This window comes from Ochotona princeps, chromosome X (genome assembly GCF_030435755.1).
Source record: "Ochotona princeps isolate mOchPri1 chromosome X, mOchPri1.hap1, whole genome shotgun sequence".
Taxonomy (NCBI): Eukaryota; Metazoa; Chordata; class Mammalia; order Lagomorpha; family Ochotonidae; genus Ochotona; species Ochotona princeps.
The window spans coordinates 106,869,650-106,897,572 of NC_080865.1; the positions used below are offsets into that span (position 1 = coordinate 106,869,650).

At 56.4% G+C, this 27,923-nt stretch overlaps 2 protein-coding genes across 4 annotated transcripts; one reads left to right on the plus strand and one right to left on the minus strand.

Annotated features, from left to right (window-relative positions):
* Positions 1 to 206: 206 nt before the first annotated feature.
* Positions 207 to 9,949, minus strand: G6PD (glucose-6-phosphate dehydrogenase). 2 transcript variants are annotated; one of them, XM_058658278.1, is made up of 13 exons: positions 9,929 to 9,949; positions 9,356 to 9,483; positions 3,273 to 3,310; positions 3,086 to 3,194; positions 2,711 to 2,928; positions 1,863 to 2,021; positions 1,657 to 1,782; positions 1,476 to 1,569; positions 1,215 to 1,401; positions 819 to 1,054; positions 659 to 735; positions 472 to 564; positions 207 to 386 (listed from the first exon to the last, which is right to left on the minus strand). In XM_058658278.1, exons 2-13 carry the CDS (start codon positions 9,473 to 9,475, stop codon positions 296 to 298), a joined length of 1,548 nt encoding a protein of 515 aa, XP_058514261.1. In that variant the 5' UTR covers positions 9,476 to 9,483; positions 9,929 to 9,949; the 3' UTR covers positions 207 to 295. The 2 variants fall into 2 exon arrangements, with proteins under 2 accessions (XP_058514261.1, XP_058514262.1); XM_058658279.1 differs by lacking the exons at positions 472 to 564; positions 9,929 to 9,949 and having other exon boundaries at positions 249 to 386.
* Positions 9,950 to 10,307: 358 nt separating this feature from the next.
* Positions 10,308 to 23,257, plus strand: IKBKG (inhibitor of nuclear factor kappa B kinase regulatory subunit gamma). 2 transcript variants are annotated; one of them, XM_058658606.1, is made up of 10 exons: positions 10,308 to 10,559; positions 13,834 to 14,032; positions 16,012 to 16,223; positions 17,902 to 18,020; positions 18,960 to 19,112; positions 20,154 to 20,250; positions 21,108 to 21,251; positions 21,465 to 21,607; positions 21,785 to 21,846; positions 22,137 to 23,257. In XM_058658606.1, exons 2-10 carry the CDS (start codon positions 13,882 to 13,884, stop codon positions 22,277 to 22,279), a joined length of 1,224 nt encoding a protein of 407 aa, XP_058514589.1. In that variant the 5' UTR covers positions 10,308 to 10,559; positions 13,834 to 13,881; the 3' UTR covers positions 22,280 to 23,257. The 2 variants fall into 2 exon arrangements, with proteins under 2 accessions (XP_058514589.1, XP_036354262.2); XM_036498369.2 differs by lacking the exon at positions 10,308 to 10,559 and having other exon boundaries at positions 13,695 to 14,032.
* The last annotated feature ends 4,666 nt before the right edge of the window (positions 23,258 to 27,923 follow it).

A 27,923-nucleotide genomic window follows, 5' to 3' on the forward strand; every position in this document is an offset into this window, starting at 1 on the left:
TGCTGGAGCGGAGGTCCTCCCATGTAGACACGCGCATGTCACCCTGCCCCTGGAGCTTGCCCACAGTCATCAGGGAGTGTGCTTTGGCCCAAGCCACAGGGCTGCCGTGGGCAGACAGCATGGTTCCTGCGGCAGAGAGCTGGCCGGCTCATGAAGTCCCAGGGAGGTTGGAGTGGTCTTGAGCGGCGGCAGCAGCAATGAGTGGAGAGGGGAGGCCTGTGGTCCCAAAGTCCTCCCGACATGGGAGACAGAGGGGTGGCTGGGGGTGGGGAGGGGGCGGAGTGGGTGTAGGGGCTCACAGCTTGTGGGGGTTCACCCACTTGTAGGTGCCCTCGTACTGGAAGCCCACTTTCTTCATGAGCTCATCTGCTTCTGTGGGGCCTCGGCTGAGAGCGACAGGCACAAGGACTCAGATGGGGGACCCCCGGCACTCATCCCCCACCCCCTGGCCCCACGGCACCCCTCCCTCACCTGCCGTAAACATAGGGGATCGGCTGCGGCTTTTCGCGCTCAATGCGGTGCAGCAGTGGAGTGAAGATGCGCCAGGCCTCGCGCAGCTCATCGCTGGGAGGACGGGCAGAGGACAGCACGTGATGCGGCGAAGGGGCAGTGGCCGTGGGCGCGGGGGGGCGGCAGGCGGCGCTGGCGCCGGGCTTACCTGCGTACGAAGTGCATCTGGCTGCCGCAGAAGACGTCCAGGATGAGACGCTCATAGGCGTCGGGCAGCTTCACATTCTGTGTGGGAGAGGCCATGCGTGCTGAGGCCACCCCACGCGCCTGGCCCAGGCTGCCCACCACGCCCCGTGAGCGCACAGCACCTTGTATCTGTTGCCGTACGTGAGGTCCAGCTCCGACTCTTCAGGGTTGAAGAACATGCCGGGCTTCTTGGTCATCATCTTGGTGTACACGGCCTCGTTGGGCTGCACGCGGATGACCAGCTCGTTGCGCTTGCACTGCTGGTGGAAGATGTCGCCAGCCACGTCCCGGAACTGCAGCCGCACCTCAGCTTTGCGCTCGTTTAGGGCCTTGCCGCAGCGCAGGATGAAGGGCACTCCTGCGCGGTGAGGAAGGCGCACAGCTGGCTGTGTGGGGCTGGGCTGGGGCTGGGCACGGGGCTGGGCACGGGGCTGGGCCAGGGCTGGGCACGGGGCTGGGCACGGGGCTGGGACGGGGCTTGGCCGGGGCTGGACCAGACATGCCTGTGCCGGACCTACCTTCCCACCTCTCGTTTTCCACATACAGGACGACGGCCGCGAAGGTGGCTGTGGTGGAGCCGCGGGGCACCGTGGGGTCATCCAGGTACCCTTTGCTGGCCTCTCCCTCTCCATTGGGGTTCCCCACGTATTGGCCCAGAACCACATTGTCCGTCTGCACTTCTGAGATGCACTTCAACACCTTGACCTGGGGGAGGGCCAGGAGAGGGTGAGCCTTCCCGCGGGCTGGGAGGGGCGGGGTTGGCAGGGCGTACCTCCCACCTTCTCGTCGCGGACGTCGTCAGAGTCCGTGGAGGCGGGCTTCTCCATGGCCACCAGGCACAGCATCTGCAGCAGGTGGTTCTGCATCACGTCCCTGGAGACCCAGGAGGCCACGGTGAGACAACGGGGCTGCATGGCTGCAGCGCGGGCCGGGCGAACAGCTGGGAGAGGCAGCTCTCACCGAATGATGCCGAACTCATCGAAATAGCCGCCGCGGCCCTCGGTGCCAAAGGGCTCCTTAAAGGTTAGGATCACACAGGCGATGTTGTCGCGGTTCCAGATAGGCCCGAAGATCCTGTTGGCAAACCTGCAGGGAAGAGCAGGGCAGAGCCTCAGCGCGGGCCGGCCTTCGTGGCTGTGCGGAGGGCCCGCGCCGCCAGCCCGCACCTGAGCACCATGAGGTTCTGCACCATCTCCTTGCCCAGGTAGTGGTCGATGCGGTAGATCTGGTCCTCTCGGAACAGTGACGAGATGTGGCTCGACAGCTGGTCCGAACTCTGCAGGTCCCTCCCGAACGGCTTCTCCACAATGACTCGGTTCCAACCTCTGCCAGGAGTCAAGGCGCTTCACTGCCACTCCCTTCCCCTCCCCGGGGACCTGTGCCTTGGCACGAGACTCCCTCGCGCCTGTGCTCATGTGAAGCTGCTCTCGGGTTCTGCCTAGCAGCTAGGGTGCCAGGCCAGAACTGCCTATTACTGTGACACAATCCTGGCAGCTGGCAGGGAGGGGAACGGGGTACAGCCCCCACACTGGTTTTCAAAGAAAAGGTCCTGCTCTTTGCCAAAGAATCTTAACTATTCAAAAACACAAGAGGAGAAACCTATGGATGGTAGGGGTGGGTGTTGGAAAGCTCACTTCTACCGGAGCAGCATCGCCACCTGGCGGCTGTCGCCCATGAGAACCACAGCACTTCAAAATGGTGGCAGTGAGCCTATCGTGGAGCAATGCTGCCATCTTGTGGTCATGGCGTGTGCTTGCTAGGGAGCATTCCAGACACATCCAGGAGGAGGTGGCTCGGGGAGCTTTATGAATGGTAAAGGCGAGCGGCAGCAGTTTTAGAAAAGGCTGTTCTCATAGAGGACAAACCAGGGACTTCCTTTTGAGAATGACTACACGGGTTTTCACTCAATGGCTTTTCAGAGAAGGGGGAATATCCGCCCCGCAAGCTTTCCCGGGCCACCATAGGCTCTGCAGCTGAGGAAGGGGCGAGAGGCAGAGGGAGGGCCGGGGCTCACGTCTGACTCATGCACGTCTCGTGGATGTTCCTGGTGACAGCCTCGTAGACGCTTGGGGGCAGGGCCAGGTAGAAGAGCCGGTTGGTGTGCGGCCCCTGCTGCAGGCTGCTGATGTGGGCGCTGAGCTGCCGGTAGCAGGCAGGGTCGTCATACTGGCCGGCCACGTACGAGTTGCGGGCAAAGAACTCCTCCAGCTTCGGCTTCTCCTCAGGGTTAACCTGGGAGAGAAGCGCAAACTCCCAGTGTCCCTGTGATGGCCTGAGCGCTACCCCGGCCCCCGGCCCTGGACTTGGAGGCCCCCCCCGCCCGCATCAGCTTGTGTTTTGGGGAGGGGGGCTTGTGCACGAGCCAGGGAGCACACAGCCAAGCACTCACCCGGAAGAAGGGCTCACTCTGGCGGCGGATGTCGGCCACCGTGAGGCGGGAGCGGGCATAGCCCACAACGAAGGTGTCTTGGGGCAGGAGGCCGTCCCGGAAGAGCCACCTGAGGGCAGAGCATGGCTGTGGTGAGGCCCGTCTGAGGCGGACGCCCTGGGCTGAGGTGGTGCACACACACGCTTACCAGATGGTAGGGTAGATCTTCTTCTTGGCCAGGTCGCCCTATGGCAGAAGCAGGCGTGATTAGAATCTGGGCTATAGGGCCTGCTGCGGTGGCTTTGGGGGCTAGTCCTCCCTTTGCAAACACTGGGATCCCATATAGGCACCTGTTCGGGTCCCAGCTGCTCCACTTCCCGGCTGGCGGCCTGGGAAAGCAGCAGCAGACGGCCCCAAGCCTAGGGTCCCTGCCCCCACGTGGGGGACCTGGAAAAAGCTCCTGGCTCCTGGCTTCAGATTGGCTCAGCTCTGGCCATTGTGGCCGCTTGGGAAATACACTGGTAGATGGGGAAGATCTCTCTCTCCTTCTTTCTGTAAACCTCATCTGCTGAATTCCACAAATAGACAGCGGCCTTGAGAAGATGATCTAGACACAGCACAAACTGGTAACTAAGGAGGGGCTTAAAGCAAAGGCCCTTCAGCTCTTGCGGTGCACAGTACAGAAGCCCAGACACGGCCTGCGCGGTGCTAAGCCAAGCAGATGCAAACGGCTGAAGGCGTGCAAGGGTACAGAGGACAGTGCTGTGTGCTGACGGTGACTGTCTACGACAAAGGCTTCGAGACAACCTGTAGAGAAGTCATCAGAATCCATGAAAGTTTACGAAATTTGATAAATGAAAAAAAAAGCAGCGGCAATGATTTCTTAGGCGGTAAAAACCATCATTATAATTGGTCAATTAAAATTTTTTTGTAAATACAATACTCAGAAAATGAATAGCCAAGCCTCTTACAACATGGTAAGAAAACAAACCTCTCAAGGAGCCAGGAGCCTGGCACAGCATGGCAGGGGGAGTCACCGCTGCTCTACTTCCTTTTCTTTTTAAAGATTTATTTATTTTTATTGTAAAGTCAGATATACAGAGAGGAGGAGAGACAGAGAGGAAGATCTTCCGTCCAATGATTCACTCCCCAAGTGAGCACAATGGCCGGTGCTGTGCTCATCCGAAGCCAGGAGCCAGGAGCTTCCTCTGGGTCTCCCACGCGGGTGCAGGGTCCCAAGGCTTTGGGCCATCCTCGACTGCTTTCCCAGGCCACAAGCAGGGAGCTGGATGGGAAGTGGAGCTACCTGGACTAGAACCGGCGCCCATATGGGATCCTGGGGCATGCAAGGTGAGGACTTTAGCCGCTAGGCTAACATGCCAGGCCCTGCTGTAATTTCACTCTAGCTCTGTGCTAAAGCTCCTGGGAAAATGGCAAATAGTGGCCTGATTGGAGTCCTGGCTGTTCTACTTTTGATCCAGCTTCTTGCTAAAGTGTTCAAGTACGTGGGTGCCTGCCACTCATAACGGGTTCCTTCGCCCTGACTTCAGGCCGGCCTAGCCCAAGCTGCTATGGGCAGTTGGGCAATGAACTGTCTCTTCTAGTCTGCCTTCTAAATAAGTAAATAAATCTCTTCTTAAAAACAGTTATTTATGGGCCCAGTGCGATAGCCTAGCGGCTAAAGTCCTCACCTTGAATGCGCTGGGATCCCACATGGTCGCCGGGATTAGAACCGGCGACCCCACTTCCCATCCAGCTCCCTGCCTGTGGCCTGGGAAAGTAGAGGAGGACGGCCCAAAGCCTTGGGACCCTGCACCCACATGGCAGACCCGGAGGAAGTTCCTGGCTCCTGATCGGCTCAGTTCCGGCTGTTGCTGTCACTTGGGGAGTGAATCATCGGACGGACAATCTTCCTCTCTGTATCTCTGCCTTTTCGGTAAAAATGAATAAACCTTAAAGAAAAAAACCCATTTATTTATTTATTTTTACTGGAAAGGCAGATTTTACAGAGAGATGGAGAAACAGATCTTCCACCTTCTGGCTCACACCCCAGAGCTCGGCTGGTCTGAAGCCAGGGGCAAGGAGCTGCACCCAGGCCTCCCCTGTGGGTGCAGGAGCGCAAGGCCTTGGCCATCTGCTGCTGCTTTTCCAAGCACATTAGCAGGGAGCTGGATCAGAAATGGAGCAAGTGGGCCGAGTGCTGTGTCCTAGTGGCTAAAGTCCTCACCTTGAACGCACTGGGATCCCATATGGGGCACCTGGTTCTAATCCCGGCAGCTCCACCTCCCATCCAGCTCCTGCCTATGGTCTGGGAAAGCAGTCGAGGACGGCCCAAGGCCTTGGGACCCTGCACCTGCATGGGAGACCTGGAAGAAGTTCCTGGCTCCTGGCTTTGGATTGGAGCAGCTCAAGCCGTTGCGGTCACTTAGGGAGTGAACCAGTGGATGGAAAACCTTTCTGTCTGTCTCTTCTCTCTGTGAATCTGCCTTTCAAATAAATAAACGAATAAAGCAAGCAGGCAGGCAAGCAAGCAGGCAAGCAAGCAGGAAGCAGTGCTGTTTCGTGTGGCTGTGCTGCAGTGACGTCATCTTGCCCTACTTGGGGACCTGTGTCCTCGGGCAGGCACGCCCATGAAGTACAGTCGTCAAGGGACAGAAGTCAATGGTCTTTGGAAGAACGTGATTGAATACACTCATGACTATGCGGAGCACTGAGAGCCCGGAAGCTGATACAGCACGTACACGCCAGAGCCGCCCAGCTCAGCACAGCCGGGGCTCAATGTGGGCTGGCCAGTCACTGGGAGGGGTTTCAAAGTTCTCACCCTCTGGGCTGATCTGCCCACCCAGCCCGGGCGCCAGTGAGCCTGGCAGCTGCATTTGGAAGCTGATAAAGCAGGTGCTAGGGAGGGCAGGGAGGGAGCAGCCAGGCCAGGGTGCTGAGCAGCACAGGAAGCCTGCCCTTTCATCTTCAGCCCTGTAATCAGGTGCCCGGGACTGCAGGGGTGGGGAGCCCTGCTGCCCAGGCTCTAGGTCTCCAAGGGGAGTAGCTCCAGTGGCAGGGGCCTGGGCCTGCTTAGCCCTGACTCAGCCGGGACAGAAGAGCTGGTGCCGAGCTGAGGGAGCAGACCAGGGAATGTGAAGGTATCACATCAGCTGCCAGAGGCCCTGACCCGCCATCTAATAGGTCCATTAGGTCCAGCTTTCCCCACTGCCTGAGCTAAGTGTCCCGGTTCAGCCAGTATAGGCAAGTGTGCCGAGGTAGGCAGGAGGGCCCCTCTGCTTTGAGCCAGGGTGGCAGCGGAGCTCCGCCAGCGCTCGGGGCCGTGTCCCCGGGGCTCCTGACGGGGAGGACACCTACTGCCCTGCTCAGGACGTGCAAGTGGCAACTCTGCCATTTCCCAACAGTACCCGAAGCCATCCTTCTGGGCAACATCCTCCTGAGGCCATCGGAGCCATACGGGGGGCGGGGGACCGCACAGACATCCCATGGATGCCTACCGTCTAACTTCTGTGCCAGCACCAGGCCCCTCGGGGGATGGGAATGCCCCTACATGATCTGGTGTGTTCAGGGAAGTATCCCACGTCCCTGCCAACTGGCTTTAGTAGCCCATGGCAACTGTTACCCCTGCCTTCCCCAACTGACACCCGCGTGGCTGCTCACTGCCACTGCCTGGCCCTCTGGCTCTGGGGGCAAACTCGTGCCCTTAGCACATCACACAATGTCTGTGCTTTAAGGCCCAGCTCAGAGGCCCGCCCCCCCCGTCCCCACAGGTGCCCAACAATGCCCGCCTCTGGCTTCCCCTCTCTGTGGGGCCATGGGCAGACAGGGCCAGTGTGTGGTGAACTGTGAACTGGTCCGAGGGGAACAGTGAGAGGCTGTGTTTGCTTAGGAGCAGGTCGTGGGGCCGAGGCTGGGACCAGTATTGCTGAGTCACACTGCCCCACACCCCTAGCCATCTGGCCTCCCTTTTCCCTTTGGGATTAGCCGTGATAGAACCTGCTCGCCTTGTTTCACCTCTGTGCCCACGATCTCAGGGCTCAGCTCCGGAGTCACCTGAGAGGTGGCTAGGTAGGACCGAGGACTATGGGGGCAGGGGCAGAATTTGGCTATTCCCTCAGGACTCGGGGCTAGCCTGTGGCCAGCTCACCCTACACTCCACAGGACTGTGTGGCTGTGGCATGGGAACCTCTCAACTTTGGCAACCCCTCCTTTTGTGTAAGGAGCGTAGCAGGAGCGGTGCCTACCCGAGGAGACCCAGGTCCTGACTAAGATCTCTAGCACCAATATGTGGCCAGGCCAGAGCAAAGCCTGGGGTCACCTGGGGTTTGGCTACAGCCACCTGCTTTATGAATGCACATCACGGTGGCCCATGTTGGTGGCCTAGGAGGGGCAGTCTCCCGAGCCCCCTGCAGTGGGAGCCCGGGTCTCAGGTGAAGACTTGGCAGCTGTTGGGGTGAGCTACATCCGAGAACCCAACAAAAGGGCCTCCTTCCTACACGCTGGGGTTCGTGACTCACTGGGCCTTTGGGGCACTGCCAACATCATGACACAGCAAGAATCTCACAGACTAGGGGGGACAGCCTAGACTTGTGCTGAGCTGGCCCCGATCCTGCGGCCTGCCAGGACCGTGTTGGCCAAGGGCTTGCCAGGTGGAGCAAGATCCTCTCAGGGTTCTGAGGTTCCTCCTCCGCAGGCACAGGCCGCCCGGAGCTCAGCTTCCTTCCTGCTGGGAAGGGGGAAGCAGTGTAGCTGGGGCCGCTGAGGGCATGCTGTGAGCTGGCTTTGTGCGCTGCCCCTGGGAAGGAAACTGGGCACGGTGGGGAGGGTTGGGCAAGCCATGCGGCAGGGAGGAAGGCTAGCGTGTGGCCATGTGGCTCGCCTGCCTTGTGAAGGGCTGTTTGTCCAGAAACCGGCCTCCTTTTGCTTTCTAGGTCATGCTAAGCTCGTTCTGACTTCGGGCCATTTGTGGTGCTGTGCGCATGGAATGCCACGGCAGGCCCTCCTCGTTGGTTACTTTTCTCAATGCCAGAGCCCCCCAGAATACAGAGGCATGTGGCTATTGGGGTCCAGAAGTCCTAATCAATTGGTGGGAGCTGAGGGATTGGGAAACCCATTGGCTTTCCATATGCCCAGGTGTCCTGCCTACTTGTTTTTTTTTCTGCCTACCTTTTGTAGCCAGTGAGGCATCAGGGTGGGAACTGTTCCAGGTGGTACCTAGGCACACAGCCCACCCATCAAACCCACCCTGCTCTAGTCCCTTGCTGCAGGAGGAGGGAGCAGTAAATAATGAGGCTCTTCACAGGACCCTTGTCCCTTCCACTGCCTCCCAGGCCAGAGCCTGCACTTGCCCGTTTGCTCTGGAAGCCTCTGGTCGTGGCTCTAGGAAGGAAATCAAAGAGGAACTCCACAAGCTGCAATGAAACAGCATTGCCCAATCCCGGCTGAAGGCCAAGTTGCAGGTCCATTGCACCCATTTGCCAGGTAGGAACAGTGCAGCTTTGAAAAAGGGCCCTTGCTCCAGGTTGGGTCAACGTGTGCACACTCTTAGGCAGGTGTCCACTGTGGCCTGGCACATGGATGGGGACTAGGAATGCCCCTTGGCTATTGAGACTAAGGTTCGTGGCTGACACAGTACGGCTTTTCTGGTGGCACTGGGCTGGGGCATTTGGGGAGTCAGCAGATAGTGTTTGGGGTGGGTCCTCAGTCATTTGCCATGCTGTGAGCGGTGGCTGTGGCAGAGTGCGGTAGTGAGTTCGTGGCAAAGACGGCTGCAACCCTGTGAGCAAACTGTCGAGCACAGCATGGGTTCAGGGTGAAAAGCCAACAGCGTGTCTAACAGCTGTTCTCACTGTGTGATGGCACTGCATTTTTCCTGTTTCTATGTGCCACCACAGTGCTGTCTAGTGGCCTGGGCCCTACTCTTTGGCCTTTGCCACGGCAGTTCTAGGTGCTGAGCAGCACTGGAAGCAGGGTCGCTGGGGCAGAGCTGCCACGCAGCCTTCGGAAGCCCTTGGAAAGCCTTGTCCAAGCGCAGTGCCTTCTGCAATAAAAATGGAAACTATGGACCATTTGTGCACGCAGGAAGCAGCTGAGACAGAGTGGCCCTAAGGGTCTTGCGTTGCCTGGACTTTATGCTACGCTTCACAGCTAAGCGCTGCTTTCAGCAGCGCTTGTCTGTGTATACATAGGATGTGGTGTGGCCTTGACCCTGGCAGTGAAGAGTGAGCTGGAGAAGCTTTTGTGTCCACCATGAAGTGCACTTTGAGAACTCGGGGCTTGGGGGGGACTTACCGAAGCACCCATGATGATGAATATGTGTGTGTCCGTCTGGTGGAAGGCATTGCCTTGGTACAGCTCTTCTCGGAGGATCCCGCACACCTGGGTGCGGCTCAGGGCCACCTGCTCTGCCATGATGGTGTCTGTGGGACAAGAGCAGAGCATTGCGACGTTGGCCCCCTTCTCACTTGGTTGAGGTCGCTGGGGCGGACGGGATGTCGGGAGGGGCGGGGATGGTGGCGTCGGAAGCTGGCTGCCCGGGGCATCCGCCCTACTTTCTCAGAATACGTTAGCAAACTGCGCTGAGCAGTAATGCAGTGTAATAGTAGCATCAAGTGTAGTAAGAGGCTCAGGGGATGGCGCTCGGCCGAAGCCACAGTGAACACATCACGGCGGGTCGCAGCGCTCCTCGGGTGTCAGCTACCTAAAAGGCGCACTGTGGTGGGTGCGCGGTGCCAAGCCATCAGGAAGGCCCTGTAGACGCTGCCGGTATGCCAAGCGTGGCTGTGGGCGCACAGCATCCCCCTCTGCCGGAGCGCCGCCCGCACACCCAGTTACCTGCGCTCTGTCGGCGCCCGCGGTACTCACGGTCCTGCAGCGCGCGCGCGTTTCCGGGGGCCGGTATCCGCGCGGCCCATTTAAGCGGCGGGGGCGGGCGCCTCGGCTGGGCTGACCGCGCTCAGGCGAGGCCCGAGGGGCGGGGCTTGGGCGGGCCGCTGCGCATGCCCGCGCCCGGCGCAGGGCCACCCGCTCTGGGCGTGGGGGCGTGGGCGTCGTCCCCGGCTAGGCGGCCGCTCCCGGGAAGCGCCGAGTTCCCGCCCGCCCCCGCGGCCACGCGGCGCGCCCGCTTCCGCCTTCCGCGGCCGCGCCCCGCTGCGTTGCCGTAGGGCTCCCGGGGACGCGCCGGGCGGCCGCGCGGCCCCTCCGGGCCGGGGCCGACACCCCGCGGCCGCGCCGCCGCCGCCCGCCTCGCCCCCCCTGCGACGGCCTGCCGCCGCTTCGCCGCCTCGCACCTCGCGTCGCTCTCCCGCTCCCGGACAGCGACTTTTACTTCCGGCTTCCATGGCTACGACACCGGAAACCGGAAGAGGGCTTGCGACAGCGGAGAGGGCAAGGGCGACCGCTCGCCCGGGACCGTCTTGGAGCTCGGGACTTCTCGGAGCTCTCCCAGCCCGATGGTCCTGCCCTGCTCGCCTCTCACTCACGACTCTCCTGACAGGTGTGTCTCTCTCGCCCCCAGACAGGACCCCGCCGGCGGGGCGGCACCGCCGCCGCCACTCTGCCGCACGTCCAGCTTGCCGCTCCACACGGGCCCCAGCCGGGAGCGCGACCACAGCCTGCCTGCTTACACCCTTGCCAGCCCTCTAGCCCGCTACGCCACCGAGCCTTCCTCTGCCCCTAGCGCAAGGCCTCTTGTACTTTGCACACGCTTTCTGTTACCACACTAGTGTGCGCTTGGGATTTCAACAAAGCCTAATCTGGCAGCTAAGTATCTGACCTCATAGGCGTTTCAGCCTGCTGCTTTTGCAAAACGCGCCTTGTTTTCCTGACCTTGATACGGTGTCTGTGACCTCAGTAAGTAAACCTGTGCGAGGGTATTTTCTCGTGAACAAGCAGTGCACTGCACCTGGCACCGAGCCGCGCAGGCAGACTCACTGGGACAGGAAGGACCGGGAGCTCAGGCAGACACACATGCCCTTACACGACGTACTCGAGAAGCTGCTAGCACTGTCTCATGAGAGCAGAACCATGATGGCAGTGACCTTTGCTGGGTACTCCTCGCACTCTGGTCACACTGGTACAGAACACATCGTGTGGTTGAAGGCAGAAGCACGGTGTGTGCTGATGGCTCCTCGCTAGCGACCGGCTGAATGACGCCCAGGCCTTTGCCGTTTTTATTGGAAAGTTGAAAAGGGTGCAGAACTTCAGAGAAGAACAAAAGCAAGCACGTGTTTCCGGGCACCAACGATCAACCTGTGCTTGCTTTTCGTTTACATTAATTATACTTGGTTTTTTTTTAAAGATTTATTCATTTCATTATAAAGTCAGATATACACAGAGGAGGAAAGACAGAGAGGAAGATCTTCCATCCGATGATTCACTCCCCAAGTGAGCTGCAATGGCCGGTGCTGCGCCGATCCGAAGCTAGGAGCCAGGAGCCTCTTCCGGGTCTCCCACGCGGGTACAGGGTCCCAATGCATTGGGCCGTCCTCGACTGCTTTCCCAGGCCACAAGCAGGGAGCTGGATGGGAAGTGGAGCAGCTGGGATTAGAACCGGCGCCCATATGGGATCCCGGGGCGTTCAAGGCGAGGACTTTACCCGCTAGGCCATGCCGCCGGGCCCAATTATACTTGTTTTAAATAACAGCTTAAAAAAAAGGATGTACTTATTTTTATTGGAAACTGATTTACAGAGAGAAGACAGAAAGATCTTCCATCCACTGGTTCACTCCTCCAGTGCCTGCAACAGCTGGAGCTGAGCTGATCAACAGCCAGGAGCCTCTTCCAGGTCTCCCACGCGGGTGCAGGGTCCCAAGGCTTTGGGCTGACCTCCACTCCTTCCCAGGTCACAGGCAGGGAGCTGGATGGAAAGTGGAGCTGCTGGGATTAGAACCGGCGCCCATATGGGATTCTGGCGCCACATGACACAGTACTGGCGCTGGCATCACATCCTACTTGATAGACTCCACGTACCACATGAATCACTCGTTGCTAGTGTACACCCCCGCTGAAGAAATGCTGTGCTGTTAGCTACTGCTGCTAGCACTGGGCTTGTCTGCACCCTGCGGGCCCTGCCCAGGTGCCCACGGCCTCGCTCGCTGGAAGCATGCGTGCACTCTGCAGAGTTCAAATCGGACGAGGTTGTTTGTGACTAGTTTTTTTTAATCATAGTATTTGCAAGATTTGTTTGTGTTCTATGTGGCTGCACTAGGTGTAGTAAGGAGCACGTGAACACCTGGGCTGTTTCTGCTTCTGCCCTTCACGTATGGGCATGTGTTTTCACTTTTTTCTTGGATGTGTTTCTAGGACTTTCCCCTTTATTTTGAAGTGTATCAGATATCATTTATTAATATTCCAGTGTGTATCTTGCTCAGAATAGACTATCCCATAAGCACAGTACAATTTTGCTGCTTTAAACAGTTCGTATGAATTGCTTAGTCTTCAGCTATCTTTTGGCAGCATTTTCTCCCGGGTTTGCCATCAACTGATAAGGAAGGCGTTGGGTGAATTGGCTTTTGGGGAGTGTCTGGAATCTGAGGGAGGTCAGTTTTGAGAAGACTAGTAGCTCTCTGAGTTTGACCTGTGTCTGAGGTTCGGGACATTTTTGGCGTGATACTGAGAGTCAGCTCCAGGTGGCTGGATGGAAGCCACGTGGGAAGGAGTGTAGTTCGAGCATGGCTGAAGCAGGATGGGGTAGCGGAGCATGCCAACAGGAAGAGAGTGGAAGCCCAGGGCAGTGGGCTCTGGAAGAGGCCGGGAAGGGAGGCCCGGCTACTCTGGAAGCTGGGGGAGGAGACTGGAGGAGGAGGGACAGATGAACGGAGACTCATGGGACAGGATCAGTCTGAGGAAGCTGTCATTTGGAGGGCCACAGTTTAACTGCCTCTATAGAGACACTTTCCCGAATAGAGTTATGTTTGTAACTTTTGGGGGCCAAGATTGAGCCTGCCATGCTGGGGGAGGGGCCATACTCCTCTTGCCTGGGGTCTGGGCAGGGCTAGGCTTCCTAGCACTCTGGTGTCTCTCCTTAATTTCCTGCCTCTGACAAAAATTGTGCCTTTGCCTTGTAGCCTGAAGATGGTGCTGGCAGATGTTTCTGCCCGAGTGTCAGCATCTATCCTGGAATGAGGGTATGGCAGTCTGTTGGCTCAAAAGGCCGTTGTGGTCCCCGATGTGCTAAAGTCCTCACCTTGAATGCACCGGGATCCCATATAGGCACCTGTTTATGTCTCTTCTTCTCCTCTCTATATATCTGACTTTGCAATAAAAGTAAATAAATCTTGGGCCCGGCAGCGTGGCCTAGCGGCTAAAGTCCTCGCCTTGAAAGCCCCGGGATCCCATATGGGCGCCGGTTCTAATCCTGGCAGCTCCACTTCCCATCCAGCTCCCTGTGGCCTGGGAAAGCAGTGGAGGACGGCCCAATGCATTGGGACCCTGCACCCGTGTGGGAGACCCGGAAGAGGTTCCTGGTTCCCGGCATCGGATCGGCGCAGCACCGGCTGTTGTGGCTCACTTGGGGAGTGAATCATCGGACGGAAGATCTTCCTCTCTGTCTCTCCTCCTCTGTATATCTGACTTTGTAATAGAATAAAATAAATCTTTGTATATAAAAAAGTAAATAAATCTTAAAAAGAAAAAAAGCCCATTGGACCCAAAGTGATCAACATTTTGCCTGTTGATCCCAGAGGCTCTGCACGTGGTGTGCCGCCCCTGCTGGGGGAGCATGCCGCCCGGGGCTCGTATGCCGCCCCTGCTGCCTTTCTCTCTTGTAGACTCTGACTTGGCTGAGCAGACGCCCTTGGAGGAGTCCACTGTGTGAGATGGTGCAGCCCAGTAGTGGCCCAGCCGGGGAGCAGGACGTGCTGCCTGAAGAGTCATCTCTGGGGAAACCGGCCATGCTGCACCTGCCTGCGGAACAGAGCAGCCCTGACACTCTACAGCGCTGTCTGGAGGAGAATCAAGAACTCCGAGGTGAGGGGCGCCACGTGCGGCTGGGGGTAAAGTCAGGTCCATTCCTGCTACGAGCAGGGTGTCACCTCACACACTGCCGTGATGAGGATCCCAGCTTGGTTTCAGGTGAGATTTCCTGGGGACTGACTGAGGTGCCCATTAGCATACGGGAAGTTGCTGTAGAGTGTCTTCAGCACAAATACGGGGGGCAGAGAAGGGAACTAGAAAGTAGGATAAGACGGGGTGGGCAGAGGGAGAATGGGGTTGCAGGGGAGACTCAGGGACAGCCGTAGCTGACCCCGCAGGGAAGTTTGAGGCTGGACAGACACTGTCAGGTTGAAACAACATGACCAGGCCTCAGACAAGGTCTTCCCTGGGAAGGGGCCCAGACTTTCCCGGGAAGCATTGCTCTTTTCTTTGGGAGTGTGTTTTGACCTCAGACCATATGGGATTGTCTGGCATGAGAGGTGGCTGCTCCTGCTGGTGGTGGCAGGGGGACATAGCTGGGTGTCTCCTTGGCCATTCAGCCCCTGCCTCGGTTGTGACCCTACTTCCCGTCTCCCTAGGGTCCCAGAGCCCTGGAGGCCAGCTGTGTCGGGCCTGTGTCGGGCCTGTGGTGCCTCTGGCTGCCTCTTGGGCTGAGTGTTCAGCACAGGAGCTCCTGATCTTGTGTGTGTCTTGGGCGGTAAGAACCAAAGAAGGAGGAGACAATGTTTCCCTTGTAATGTTTGTGAAGAAACTTCCTGGAAGAGTTTGTGATTCTGCTCATGTGATACGTCCTGAAGAGACCCACAGGCGTGGGGCGGGGACCAGTGGCGCTCGGGCTTCTTGGGTAGCTGGGAATGTTCAGCACTTAGCTAGTGCTTGCTAATGGCTGCATACCTTTTTAAAGCAGTTGTAGTTTTTTAAAAGAGATTCATATTTTATTATTTGAAAGGCAGAGATACAGAGAGAGGAGAGAAGAGATTTTTCATCTGCTGGCCCACTCCTCAGATGGTTGCAATGGCTGGAACTGAGGTGATCTGATGTTTCCTCCAGGTCTCCCATGAGGGTGCAGGGTCCCAAGGCTTTGAGCCATCCTCTGCTGCTTTCCCAGGCCACAGGCAGGAAGCTGGGTGGCAAGTGGAGCAGCTGGGATTAGAACCCACACCCATATGCGATGCTGATGCCGCAGCCAGAGGTTTACTTGGCCTGCTGTGCCATGATGCCAACCCCATGTGTTTGCTGCTTCATCTTTTTTTTTTTTTTTAAAGATTTATTCATTTTATTACAGCCAGATATACAGAGGAGGAGGAGAGACAGAGAGGAAGATCTTCCGTCCAATGATTCACTCCCCAAGTGAGCCGCAACGGGCCAATGCTGCGCCGATCCGATGCCGGGAACCTGGAACCTCTTCCGGGTCTCCCACGCGGGTGCAGTGTCCCAATGCACTGGGCCGTCCTCGACTGCTTTCCCAGGCCACAAGCAGGGAGCTGGATGGGAAGTGGAGCAGCCGGGATTAGAACCGGCGCCCATATGGGATCCCGGGGCGTTCAAGGCGAGGACTTTAGCTGCTAGGCCACGCCGCCGGGCCCGTGCTTCTTCATCTTACAAGACGAGGGAGGGTTCTTGGCCTGTCGAATGTGCAGATGCTCCGAGTGCTTGCTCAGCCGTCCCTCCCAGGCTGCAGGTCCGAGGGCCGTCCTGTGTATGCAGAAAGTGCAGGCCCGAGAGGACCAAGCTGAGTACCTTAGGGGGGCCTTAGGGGACTGGCTCGAGACATGTGACTTCCAGAGCAGCACTTGTGTGAGGCTGGTGTGTTTAGAGCTTTGTCATTGGTGTAACTGACTTCCGAGGTGTTTTTAGAAATGTGCCAAAGGGAGCACTTGGACACCAGCTGTTCCTTTGCAAAGCCACCTGGGATTATGGGCAGGAGGCTGAGATGGAAGGCTGCGCTTCAGGCCTGTCAGCCAGCTGCCAGTGCTCAACTCGCCCCTCCCTGCTATCTCTTGTGCCCCCAGAGGCTATCCGGCAGAGCAACCAGATGCTGCGGGAACGCTGTGAGGAGCTGCTCCGCTTCCAAGTCAGCCAGAGGGAGGAGAAGGAGTTCCTCCTGGGCAAGTTCCAGGAGGCCAGGAGGCTGGTGGAGAGGCTCAACCTGGAGAAGCTCGACCTTCAGAGGCAGAGGGAGCAGGCCCTGCAGGAGGTGGATCACCTCAAGAGATGTCAGCAGGTAGTGGGGGACTATCCCTGTGACCTGGGGGCTCAAGCCCCACCCATGATGCCACCAGCTGCCTGTGTTCTGAAAGCCCATCGGGAACGGTGTGTGGGTCCGAGGCTCTCTGGAGAGCCTTCTGGCTTGGGACTTGCTGGGAAGATTCTTAGCACTTAAAGAAGCTGCTGTGTTCACTCCACCGCCCTGGGCGCTCCTGGCCACTTTGGCAGGTTCAGGGTGATTTCATGTAGGGAAAGGGCAGGTCAGAGGGAGCAGAGTCCATTGGGCAGAGTCCAGGAAAGAACAGGCTCCTGCCAGCTGCCTGCCATCTTCCTCCCATACTCAGGGAGTTGTGCACACAGCACCCGATTCTCCAACAGGCATGGGGCACTGCCACCCCAGGAAGCTCACCAAGCTTGGCTGTTGCTCATGCAGGCACATGGGCAGGCAGCACTGAGGATGGGCCTTGGCCACTCAGAGCTCTGGCTGCCACCATGTGTGCCAAGGTCACCCATCAGCCGTGGTGTTGCTGGTGTAGGTCTCCTGACAGCTTATTAGGGCCACCTAAGTCCAGGCAGCCTTCTCAGGCAGGATTTTCCCTTGGCTTGTGGGTTATGTTAATGCTGCTGGGCTAAGCCAGACTCACATCTGGGAGTGGCCCCAGGCTTGTGAGTGGGCCTGCATTGCCCAAAACCCCTACGTGCTTTGTGTGTTCCTAAGAGTATCTTAGGCCCTTTGTGTCAGAAGTCAACTGGTCTTCGAATGCCAGCGCTGGCTGGGAGAGGCAAGGCAGGGAGAAGTGGCACAGAGGGCACTGGCTGCCAGGTGGAGGGCACTGGCTGCCATGGATCCCGCGCCTTGAGGTAGGGCATGTGGGGCCAGCGTGACTCGCTGGGGGAAGTGCCTGCTGAGGGTGTTTAGTGTGAATTCAGGAATAAGTATGAGTTTCCTGTGAATGCCTGAACAGAGACTACAGGCCAGGGTGTCAACACTCCACATTTCTTGTCTGCCAGTCCCGAGAGCCGGAAGCCTGAGAACCAGGTGGGCCAGGCTCCTTCTGGGATTGCCAGGAGAACCCGTGTCTTCACTCCACAGTCCTGGGTGCTCCTGGCCAGTTTGGCAGTTTCAGTATTTATTCACAAGAGAGAAGGCAGGACAGGGAGGAAGGTTGGTTGGCTGACTTAACTCCTCAAGTGTGTTCAACAGCCAGGGCTCTTGGCTGAAGGCAGAAGGCAGGACCTCAGTCTGTGTGCTCGTCTGGGAGGTGGGGCCCCAGTGCCTCGCAGGGCGTGCATCCCAGGAAGCTGTCATGTGGGACGTGGGCATTCCCACTCTGCCCAATGCCCAGCTCTAGTTCTCTGGTGCCCTGGGCCAGCAGAGCAGGGCACATGTTTTTCGTTGCTGTCTCCTTTTACAAGCATTTGGGCCAGTTAGCACTCTCCCGTAACTGAGGGCCTCTGCACTCTTGCAGTTTTGGGGGTTACCTCATCTGCGTGGTGTGCAGCCTCGGAACTGCGGCCATGTTGGCACCAGGCAGCTTCTGGAGCTGAGGCGTGAGAGGAGTAGTGAAACGAGCCCCATTAACTGTGTGATTAGGGCTGGGGGTCCTAGGGGACTGGACTTGCGGGTGCTGAGGCTGCCTCCTTGCGGGCTAGCCTGGGCCTTCACTGACAGGAATTGCCCTTTTCTTCTGCAGCAGATGGCCGAGGATAAGGCCTCCGTGAAAGCTCAAGTGACATCCTTGCTAGGGGAGCTGCAGGAGAGCCAGAGTCGCTTGGAGGCTGCCACCAAGGAGCGGCAGGCTCTGGAGGGCAGGTGAGTTGGGAGAGCTGCTTCACTCGGAAGGCGCCTCCTTTGGGTTCCTCTGGGAGTAGGTAAGCCTAGAGGTCACTGTGTGACAGACCCTGAGGCCTCTGGGCCAGGTATCAAGAACCGGGGTCCCAGCTAGTGATGCCGGGCTCTGACCCTGGGCCAGGGTTTGAATTATTTCCTTAGCATGTGTTTCAGTGACCCTGAGCAGCACGATGGTTGCTTGGTTCTGTGGCAGAGCTCCCAGGACAGAGCACGGGGCTCCTCCACGGGGCCCCCCTCAGGCTCCTCCCACTGTGAAGAACACGACCCAAAAGACTCTGTTTAGGGACACCCACCAGAGACAGCCCCTTCGGCTTTGACTGGGGACTTGCCACAGGGTCACCCTCTACCAAGTGCCTAGCAAAGTTCTCAAGTCCTGGCAGAGTTCCAGGTGGGGCCAGGCATGAGCGCTGAGGTTGGCCTGCCGCTCCCTGTCCTGTGCCCTGGTCGGTAGTTGGCTTTTGTCATTGCCTTGGGCCTCGTGGTCTTCAGCATGGGGGCTTCACAGACCCCCCTGTCCAGGGAGCCCAGATTGGGGGCAGCCCGTGCCGCAGGGGGAGGGAGCAGCGGCAGGTGGGGAGTGTCTGTTTGAGCATGGGGCCGCTCAGAGGAGGGCTGCTTTGGGGGCTGGGGCTGGGGTACTATTTCTCCTGCCAAGGGCCATTTGAGGGCCGTGGAAAGTGGTCTAACAAATGAGCCTGCTGTGCCACCTGCATCATTTTGAGCTCAACCTGTAGCTGCCTTGGCAGGGCCACACCAAATGATTTGCTTGCCTGTTAGGCCCCTGCCATTGGCAGGTTTGGTTGCGCGGTACCCCAAACCTAAACGCTTACCCCTCCACTGGCTTGCAGCCCCTCTTGGTGCCCCTCCTCCTGTCTATAATCGTTCCCTTCCCTTTGGCAGGGCCCGTGCAGCCAGTGAGCAGGCCCGGCAGCTGGAGAGCGAGCGGGAGGCGCTGCAGCAGCAGCACAGTGTGCAGGTGGACCAGCTGCGCATGCAGAGCCAGAGTGTGGAGGCTGCGCTGCGCATGGAGCGCCAGGCTGCCTCCGAGGAGAAGTGAGTCAGCAGCAGGGGTGATGTGGCCCGTGAGCAGAGGGCTAGGTGCCTTCACTGCGTGTCTTAGACATGCTCTCAGGAGCCTTCTCCTCGCTTCCTGGCCCTGCAGTTTTTTCCTTGGTGTGCCTTTGAAGTGTCTAGTCAGAACAATTCTTTGGCTTATCTGTATTTTTCACGTGGTTGAAATCTTTGTAAAATTAAAAAAAATTGTTACGCTTAGTCGAGAAACAGAAGGAATGAGTGAACTCATGAGAGCACTCTCACATACTGGCTCACTCCACAGATGTCTTCAGTGGACCCTAGTCTCCATGTGGGTGGCAGAACCCCAGCTAACTGAGCCATCACTGCTGTTTCATAGGATCTGCTTTGGCAGGAAGCTGGCATTCAGAGCAGACCCAGGGATTGAACCCATGTGCTCTGATGTGGGATGTAGTCGTCTTAAGTTCTATGCTAAATGCCAACTCCTGAAGTTGGCATATTTGAAGAGTATAGAATGATTCCATTTTATTATTTAAAAATGTTAGCTTGGGGACCGTGTTTGTTGTGGTGTTGCATGTTAAGCCTCTGCCTGTCTGTGATACTGGCATCTCATATGGGTGCTGGTTTGAGTCCTGGTCCACTTCTGATCCAGCTCCCTGCTGCTTCACATGGGAAATTGAATGAGGATGGCCCAAGTCCTTGGGTTCCTGCATCAATAGTGGAGATCCGGAAGAGGCTCCTGGCTCCAGTCTGGCCCATTGCATCCCTTGCGGTCTTTTGGGAAGTCAACTAGTGGCTGGAAGATTTCTCTCTCTCTCTGTCTTTGCTCATTTTCTCTGTACTTTTGTTTTTGAAATAAATAAAATGCATCTTTTAAAAAATAAAGTTAGCATTAAGGAAAATGGCCCTAACTATTTGGTAGCCACTTCAGTTGCATTAGGCTTGCAATCAGCAGAGGGTGGTCTCAAGTGAGGCCCCTCAGCAGCACCTCTGGCGGCTCAACCTGAGTGCAGGGGTGCAACCGGTTGGGAGCACACTGGGCTGATGGTTGCTTTCTCTCAGGCGGAAGCTGGCCCAGTTGCAGGTGGCCTATCACCAGCTCTTCCAGGACTATGACAACCACATCAAGAACAGCATGGTGAGCGGCGAGCGCAAGCGGGTGAGTAGGGCTGCTCTTGTCTTTTAGCAGTCCTTTAGCAGGGTTGCGTTGTGCTCACAGGAGATGGGGGCCCTTGGGCCTTACTGCCCAGAGGGTGGGCTCCCTCATCGTGGCCAGTCATGGTATGGAATGTGCTTGTCAACATGGCTGTTCCCTCCCTGTGGCCCTTCTCAGCCTGGCTTGGGGCTCAGCTTCCTTGAGGTGAGGTCAGCCCCTGATAAGCCCTGGAGGTCCTTTTCTGGTTGTTCTCATCAGACCTAAGCTGGCTTAAGTTGGCCTCATTGTCAGTGGTGCTTGCACTTGGAGGAGATTTACAAGGATTAAAGCTGAAAGCAGGTTACATAAGGAAGAGCTAGAAATAAAAATGGCTGCTTAACCTTTAGAGGGAAGTCTTGGGGTGGGGTGTATGTGTATGATCTGTAAGCATGTAGGCAGTGGAGTATCCACGTGACATGAGCAGACTTGTACAAAGTGCAGGACTGATAGATTGTGGCTCAACCATGCAGGAGTGGGCACATGGTGGGCTCTTCTGTGTGGGACCGGCTCATTGTGCAGGGCACAGGCGGGAGGCCGTGGCTCCTGTCCTTTGGAGGCCTGTCCCACTGTGATTCTGTGCTAGGTCGTCCCCGTGGTCCCTTTGGTGCTGCAGTCCTTGCACACTCTGAGGAAACCCTGAGCGCTTCTTCTGCCCGTTGGGGCCGTGACAGCCCTCAGCCTCTTTCTGGCCATGCTGAGCTCTTGTGTGGTTGGCGCCATTGCTGTGTGGGCCAGCCGGGGCCACTGTGTGCTCCCTCTTCCCTTCACCGGGCGCAGCGCTGGCCCACGAGGCTCGCTCAGTGCCCCTCGCCCGTCTCTAGGGCATGCAGCTGGAGGATCTTAAGCAGCAGCTCCGGCAGGCCGAGGAGGCCCTGGTGGCCAAGCAGGAAGTGATTGACAAATTGAAGGAGGAGGCCGAGCAGCACAAGATGGTGATGGAGACTGTGCCGGTCCTGAAGGCCCAGGTGAGGAGCTCCAGCCACCCTGGCAGCATGTCGCCGTGGCCACTCATAGACTCTCCTGAGACCCTGTCTTTGCTCTTTGGCCTCTCTCTGGTCCATGCTGCTGTAAAGCCTGGGAGGGCAAGAGCAGGCTCTGCTTCACTCCCTGGTAGCCCCTGCAGTGTGCCCATGGAGCAGCTGACTGGTATGGGCATGTCCCTGTCTTGCGTTGGCCAGGCGGATATCTACAAGGCTGACTTCCAGGCTGAGAGGCAGGCCAGGGAGAAGCTGGCTGAAAAGAAGGAGCTGCTGCAAGAGCAGCTGGAGCAGCTGCAGCGAGAGTACAGCAAGCTGAAGGCCAGCTGTCAGGAGTCCTCCAGGTAGGCCTCCGCGAGTGTGCACACAGTTGTGGCAAACGTGGCAGCTGTATGAACCTGGTGTCTCCTGGGCTTTCGGGTTAGCAGATGTTGTCCCCCCCCTCCTCTCTTCACAGCCTGTTCTGCCCACAGCTTTGCTCGTTAAGCCAGGTGCTCACTGGGTGACTTCTGTCTTTACAGGATCGAGGATATGAGGAAGCGGCATGTTGAGGTCGCCCAGTCCGTCTTACCACCCCCCTCAGGTGAGGGAGCATCATGGGCTCTGGGAGGAGGTGAGGGAAGCAGGATGTGTGTCCAGGAGCATCATGGCTCGGCTTCCCTTTTGCTCTCTACAGCCCTGCTGCAGGTAGGGGTGGTGGTAGGAGTTGACTGGGAGCTGTGTTAGCTCAAGCTAAGGGAAGGAACTACTGTGATGGCAGGTGCTAGTTCCACATAGGTCAAGTCTCCATGCCTGTCTGCCCTCCTCTTCCCTCTAATGTAAACTGGGCTGGGTACAAAGCCCACACCCAGCCACATCTGTTGTTTGTAGCAGCCCACCACTCCTTCCATCTGACGCTGACCAACCAGAGAAGAAGCCCCCCAGAAGAGCCTCCTGACTTCTGTTGTCCTAAGTGCCAGTATCGGGCTCCTGACATGGACACCCTGCAGATCCACGTCATGGAGTGCATTGAGTAGGCCAGCATGCTCAAGGCCCCTGCAGATGCCACGCCCAGGACCACATCCTGTCCAGAGCTAAGAATGAGTGAGAAAGAGTGGCTGCTGCCTCACCCGTGAGCTAGCTGAGGTCTCCATGGAGCCCTCCGGTCTGCTGGGTCACCTCCCCAGTGGCGCATGGAGCCGCGGTTCGGCCTGATGCTCTCTGCTCTTTGTGCACCCATCCCTCTGCTTGAGCCACTTGCTCCTGGGGCTGATCTCCCACCCCTTCCTCCCTCTCCTGCCCGGTCCCTCGCTCCTCACTCCCTACCCAGGTCAAGACTGGAGACCTTGAGCCTTCAGGGAGATCTTCCCTAGATACACATGGGCATAGCTGTCCTGCTGGCACTGACCCAGTCTTGCCTCTTGGGGTGGGAGGTGTCCACTGTATGGCCAGGCCACAGTGTGTTCCACCAGCTGCTTGTGCTCTCTTGTCCCAAGTGAATATGGTAGGTGATGTGATGCTGGAACCCTGCTCTCCCCGCGACTTGGTTTTCTGCTCCTGTGCTTTGCTCCTAGCCTTGCTAAGGAGAGAGGGCAAGGACTTGCTACCCACTAGAGATGCACTTCCCTAGGAGGACTGACCTGAAGGGTCTTCTCTGGCCTGAAGGCCCCCTTTCAGTTCCTCTATTGGCAATGGGCTATTTGTACCTTTTATCCATGTTTCTCTTTGGCCATTAGTTTCTGTTCCTTGAGTTTTAGGAGCCTGTTGATCTTTAGCAGGATTAGCTCTTGTGTGTCTTTCGCCTGTTGGCTTTGCTGCTAGTGTTTTTTGTCTTTGAGGTTGTTAACCTTTGTGTTGACACATTGATCCATTCATCCACTGCTTTGAGTTTGCAGTTGCTGGCACGGCTTCAGGCTTGGACAGAACACTGCTTCACATGCCTTCTCTTGGCTCTGCTTCACGGTGAAGCCGTCCCAGTGCTTGCTATGAGTGTTGTTCGGTGCCGGGTTCTCCCTCTGACTGGGCTGAGGCCATGGTTAGTGTGTGTGTGTGTGTGTGTGTGTGTGTGTGTGCACGCATAGAATTCTATTGTCAAAAGAAAGCTCATGAATAAATTAATCAAGCATGTCTTCTGGAATTTAGGCTTCTGGAGGTAGCAGAAGGAGTGTGTAGATTGTGTTAATCCTCACCAACCAGACTTTAAGTCAAACCGGAAGATTTTGTGTATCAGTTCTGTTGGTGTCATTTGCTAGACATGCTTTATTTGATTATGTTTCCTATATAAAGGTGTAATAGGATAGCCTGTTAAATACATGGACTGTTTTCTTTCTTTACAAAGGGTATTACTGACCAGCATGGGGTTAGAGCATGGATGTTAGTTGCCCGCATCCTCCTCCCGAGCTGGACTGGGACGGTATCAGTCTCATGCCCGGCCTTTCTCGCAGGGTTCCCTGCTGTCTGAAGTGACATGCCGCCTGCTGCAGTGAGGCTGAAAGGCCTCAGCCCTGGGGAAATGGTCTCAGTGTACTCTGGGAGAATGCTAAAGGCACAAACAGATTATCTGCTTGTGGGTGCTACAGTTCTGCTACAAGAGTACTTTTTTTTTTTTAAGATTTATTTATTTGAAAGACATAGAGAGTGAAAGAGGGAGAGATGTCTTCCATGTGCTGATTCACTCCCCAGATAGCCGCAACGGCCAGGGCTGGGCCAGATTGAAGCCAGGAGCCAGGTGCTTCTTCAGGTCTCCCACATGAGTGACAGGCCCAAAGACTTGGGTCACCTTTCCCTGCTTTCGCAGCCCTTTAGCAGGGAGCTGGATCAGAAGTGGAACTGTTGAGACTCAAACTGGTCCCCACATGGGATGCTAGTTTTGCAGGTGACAGTTGAACCCGCTGTGCCACAAGGCTGGTCCCTGAGAGAGCGCTGTGAGGGGTGTGTATGTGTATAGGAGCTGCTTGTGGCTTGTTGTAACAAATCAGTGCAAACCTGATGGTTTCATCTAGGAAAACCTCATTGTTTTATGGTTTTGGAAGCTACAGATTGGAATGTAAATGGGGTTGATGCTAGCTTCTGCTGCGGGCTCTGAGAGGACCACTTCCGGTCCTGCCTTCTGACTGCTGCTGCTGCCAGCATTTGGTGGTGCTGTTGACTTTGTTGGTCCCTCATGCGGCTCTTTCCTCTGTTTTGATCTGTTTTTTTTTTTTTCTTCTGGCACTGAGTGTCGGCCTCACTCAGGTAATGAAGATTTTTTACATCTGTCACGTCTGTTAAGACCCTTTACCCAAATAAGGTCACATTCGCAACTTCGGGGTTCAAATCTGCGCATGCATTTTTGGGACCATTGCTCACCCAAGGGTAGGGCATTACCCTGAAGGGGTGCCAGTGCATGTGCCTTCAAGTCCTGCCGTTGTGCCAGAGAGACTGCCCAAGGGTGATGGTGGCCAGCGCCCTGTAGAGTTGAGTTAGATCACGTGTGCCCCGGCTGGTGAGGAGAAGTGTGGAAGAGCTGCTCTCTGCCCAGCATCCCCTTCTGAAAGGGGCTCGGAAACAAGGCAGGTGATTCAGGAGTAGTGAGGGAGGCGGTGGTTCTGTCCAGGGACTTCTCCACAGCCGTCCAGGAGTGTGAAAGAATCTTCCTGCTGGTACCGCCTGTGCAGATCAGTGCAGTCAGACCTGACGGTGCCTTGGGGTTCTGACTGAGCCCCAGGCCTGTTCCCAGCGGCCTGTTTTTCCTGTGACTGCAGGGTGGGCCATAGATTAGATAGCAAGGGCTTAACTACTCCATTCACCCAGATGTGCGGCTTTTTGGTCTCTTTCTTTGTAGCCTTACCTAAGTTGGACTTCATTTTTGGTTATTTTTATTAATGTAAGGAGAGGTAGGGCTTCTGTAACAGCTGATTAAGAGTCCTGCATGACAGAGCCAAGCTGCCTACTGTAGCAGCTGTGGCCCCTGGGTCCAGATGTCCAGAAGCACGCCCCCCTGAGACCTGCACTGCTTTCCGTTGCCCCACTGGTCCGTGCCCAGCAGAAATCAGAATGAGCAATAAGCAGGCTAAGAAAGCCTTTCACCCACACTGAGGAGAGCAATATTAGAACCAGGGACAAGATGTGGGCAGGAGTACCCAGGGAAGCCATGCATGTAGTACCCTGCAGAGCCCACACTCCTTCCTTGGGGCTCTTGGGCAAAATGGGACAAGCACTTAAAAAGCATTTTCAGCATTTGTAACCCTGAGATAGGAGCTTACGATGACTTTGGCATTGGAAATGCGACGCTCTGTATTTGATGCGCAGCCAGCATTTGTGGTATCTGGTTCTGGGGAAGATACACATGCACAACTCTATTATGTTGGCATAAAAAGGCTAAGAGACAAGATTATACATAAGATGTACCCCAGCTGCTTGCGCGCAGCCTGCTAATGTTGGGTGTGGGTGGTGGGGTTGCTAGTACTTAACATACTTAACATTTTCCTTCTGTATTTATGTATTTGCTTTTATACTTTGATACAAAGAAATTAAATGTTTCTGCAAAGACAGCCTGGTGTGACTAGAGGCTGGGTGGCAGCCTCTGAAAAGCTCAGTGTTGGTGCGGGAAGGTCGCATGGGGCAGCTCACAGGTGCACTGGCTCTAGGCTAGGGCTTCAGTACTCCACATTTGTTCTCTTCCAGTCATGGGAGCCAGGAGCCTGAGATCCAGTTGTGGCAGGCTGCTTCTGGGCCTGCCAGGAGAACCGGTGTCTTTGCTCTGTAGCTCTGGGTGCTCCCCACAAGCTGGAGTCCCTGACCCATGCTGCCTCCCAGTGGTCTGCATTGTCACGTGGGTTTGTGTGTTTCGTACTCTTCCCAGAGTGTGAGAGAGCCACAGAGCTGTGCAAGCAGCTCTCATCTGGTCACTGCTGCCTTTAGAGGACATACTGAGCTGTGGGCCTTCCCAGCTGTAGAGGCATTTGCAGGGGAGAGGGGGATGGCTTCCCAGGAGGGAAAGGGGCTCAGGGCATCGTGTGTCAGTGCAAGCAGCCGGTATGCCCATGAGCTGCTGAGTGTGGTCCTCCCAGGGGTAGCACAGTGTGGGCATGTCCTTCCTGGAGACTGCTGTTCAGCAGAGTGGCCCTCAGATCCTCTGGGCTGTGGCAGAGATGCAGAGCTGTCAAGGGCATGGAGGCCTCAGGCTGAGGACTGAGCCCTTCGTTTTTTTTTTTTTTAAAGATTTATTCATTTTATTACAGCCAGATATACACAGAGGAGGACAGACAGAGAGGAAGATCTTCTGTCCGATGATTCACTCCCCAAGTGAGCCACAACGGGCCGGTGCGCGCCGATCCAAAGCCGGGAACCTGGAACCTCCTCCGGGTCTCCCACGCGGGTGCAGTGTCCCAATGCATTGGGCCGTCCTCGACTGCTTTCCCAGGCCACAAGCAGGGAGCTGGATGGGAAGTGGAGCTTCCGGGATTAGAACCGGCGCCCATATGGGATCCCGGGGCTTTCAAGGCGAGGACTTTAGCCGCTAGGCCACGCCGCTGGGCCCGCCCTTTGTTTTTAAATGCTCCAGGAGTGGGCTTGAGTCCAGGTCAGGGGTTGAGCAGGATGAGCAGGAAGTTGTTTTGACAACCCCTAGCGTTTCTAGATAGGAGGGGAAGAGGGTGCTGGGCTCTCCCCTGGATGCAGCCCTTGGCTCAGTTCTCTTGGAGCACTGCTCTGCGTGGCGTGTTCCGGCCCAGGTTTTTGGCTTCACTTGTGTCTGTTCCTTGACTTGTTCTCCCCATGTCCTGGCTGCTCCTCAGCCTGGGTCATCTTCCCAATGTCAAGGCTGTGCTGCTGATTACAGATCGCTCTCTGTGGCCCTGTGACACTGCACTTCATAAAACAGAGGGCTGCTGCTTTCTTGCTTCAGCTCTGACCCTTCCTTCCTAGTGCCCGTCTTGGAAATGGTCCAGTGTACGCAACTGCTTAAGTCAGCACCTTTAATTGCTGTTCTCTGATTCTCCATAGCCAGCCACATTGTTGATTTTACCTCTGGAGAGGAGGAGAGACAGAGAGGAAGATCTTCCATCCGCTGGTTCACTCCCCAAGTGGCTGCAACGGCAGAGCTGAGCCAATACACAGCCAGGAGCCAAGAGGGAGCTTCTTCTGGATCTCCCACATGGGTGCAGGGTCCCAAGGCTTTGGGCCGTCCTCGACTGCTTTCCCAGGCCACAAGCAGGGAGCTGGATGGGAAGCAGGGCACTGTGATTAGAACCAGTGCCCATATGGGATCCTGGCACATGCAAGGCGAGACTTTAGCCGCTAGGCTACTGCACTGGGCACACACAAATGTATTTTGAATCCATTTTGTGGTCACAAACTTAATGCACCATTAACCATATTACTCAACAAGTAAAAAACATGAAGATCATATTTCAACAGGAGTGTAAATAAGGGCTAAAAAACAGCGATCACAAGAACTACGTTTCATTTCTATACATTTTTTTTTTTTTTTGGAATTCTACATTAAGTCTCATGTATCAGAGAAAGTGTGCTATTTGTCTCTCTGGGACTGGCTTATTTCACTATACTTAATGGTTTTCAGTTACATGCAATTGTTGGTAAGATTTCGTTAATTTTAAAAAATGTTTATTTTTATGGGAAATGCAGATATACAGAGAGGAGGAGAGACAGAGAGGAAGATCTTCCATTCGATGATTCACT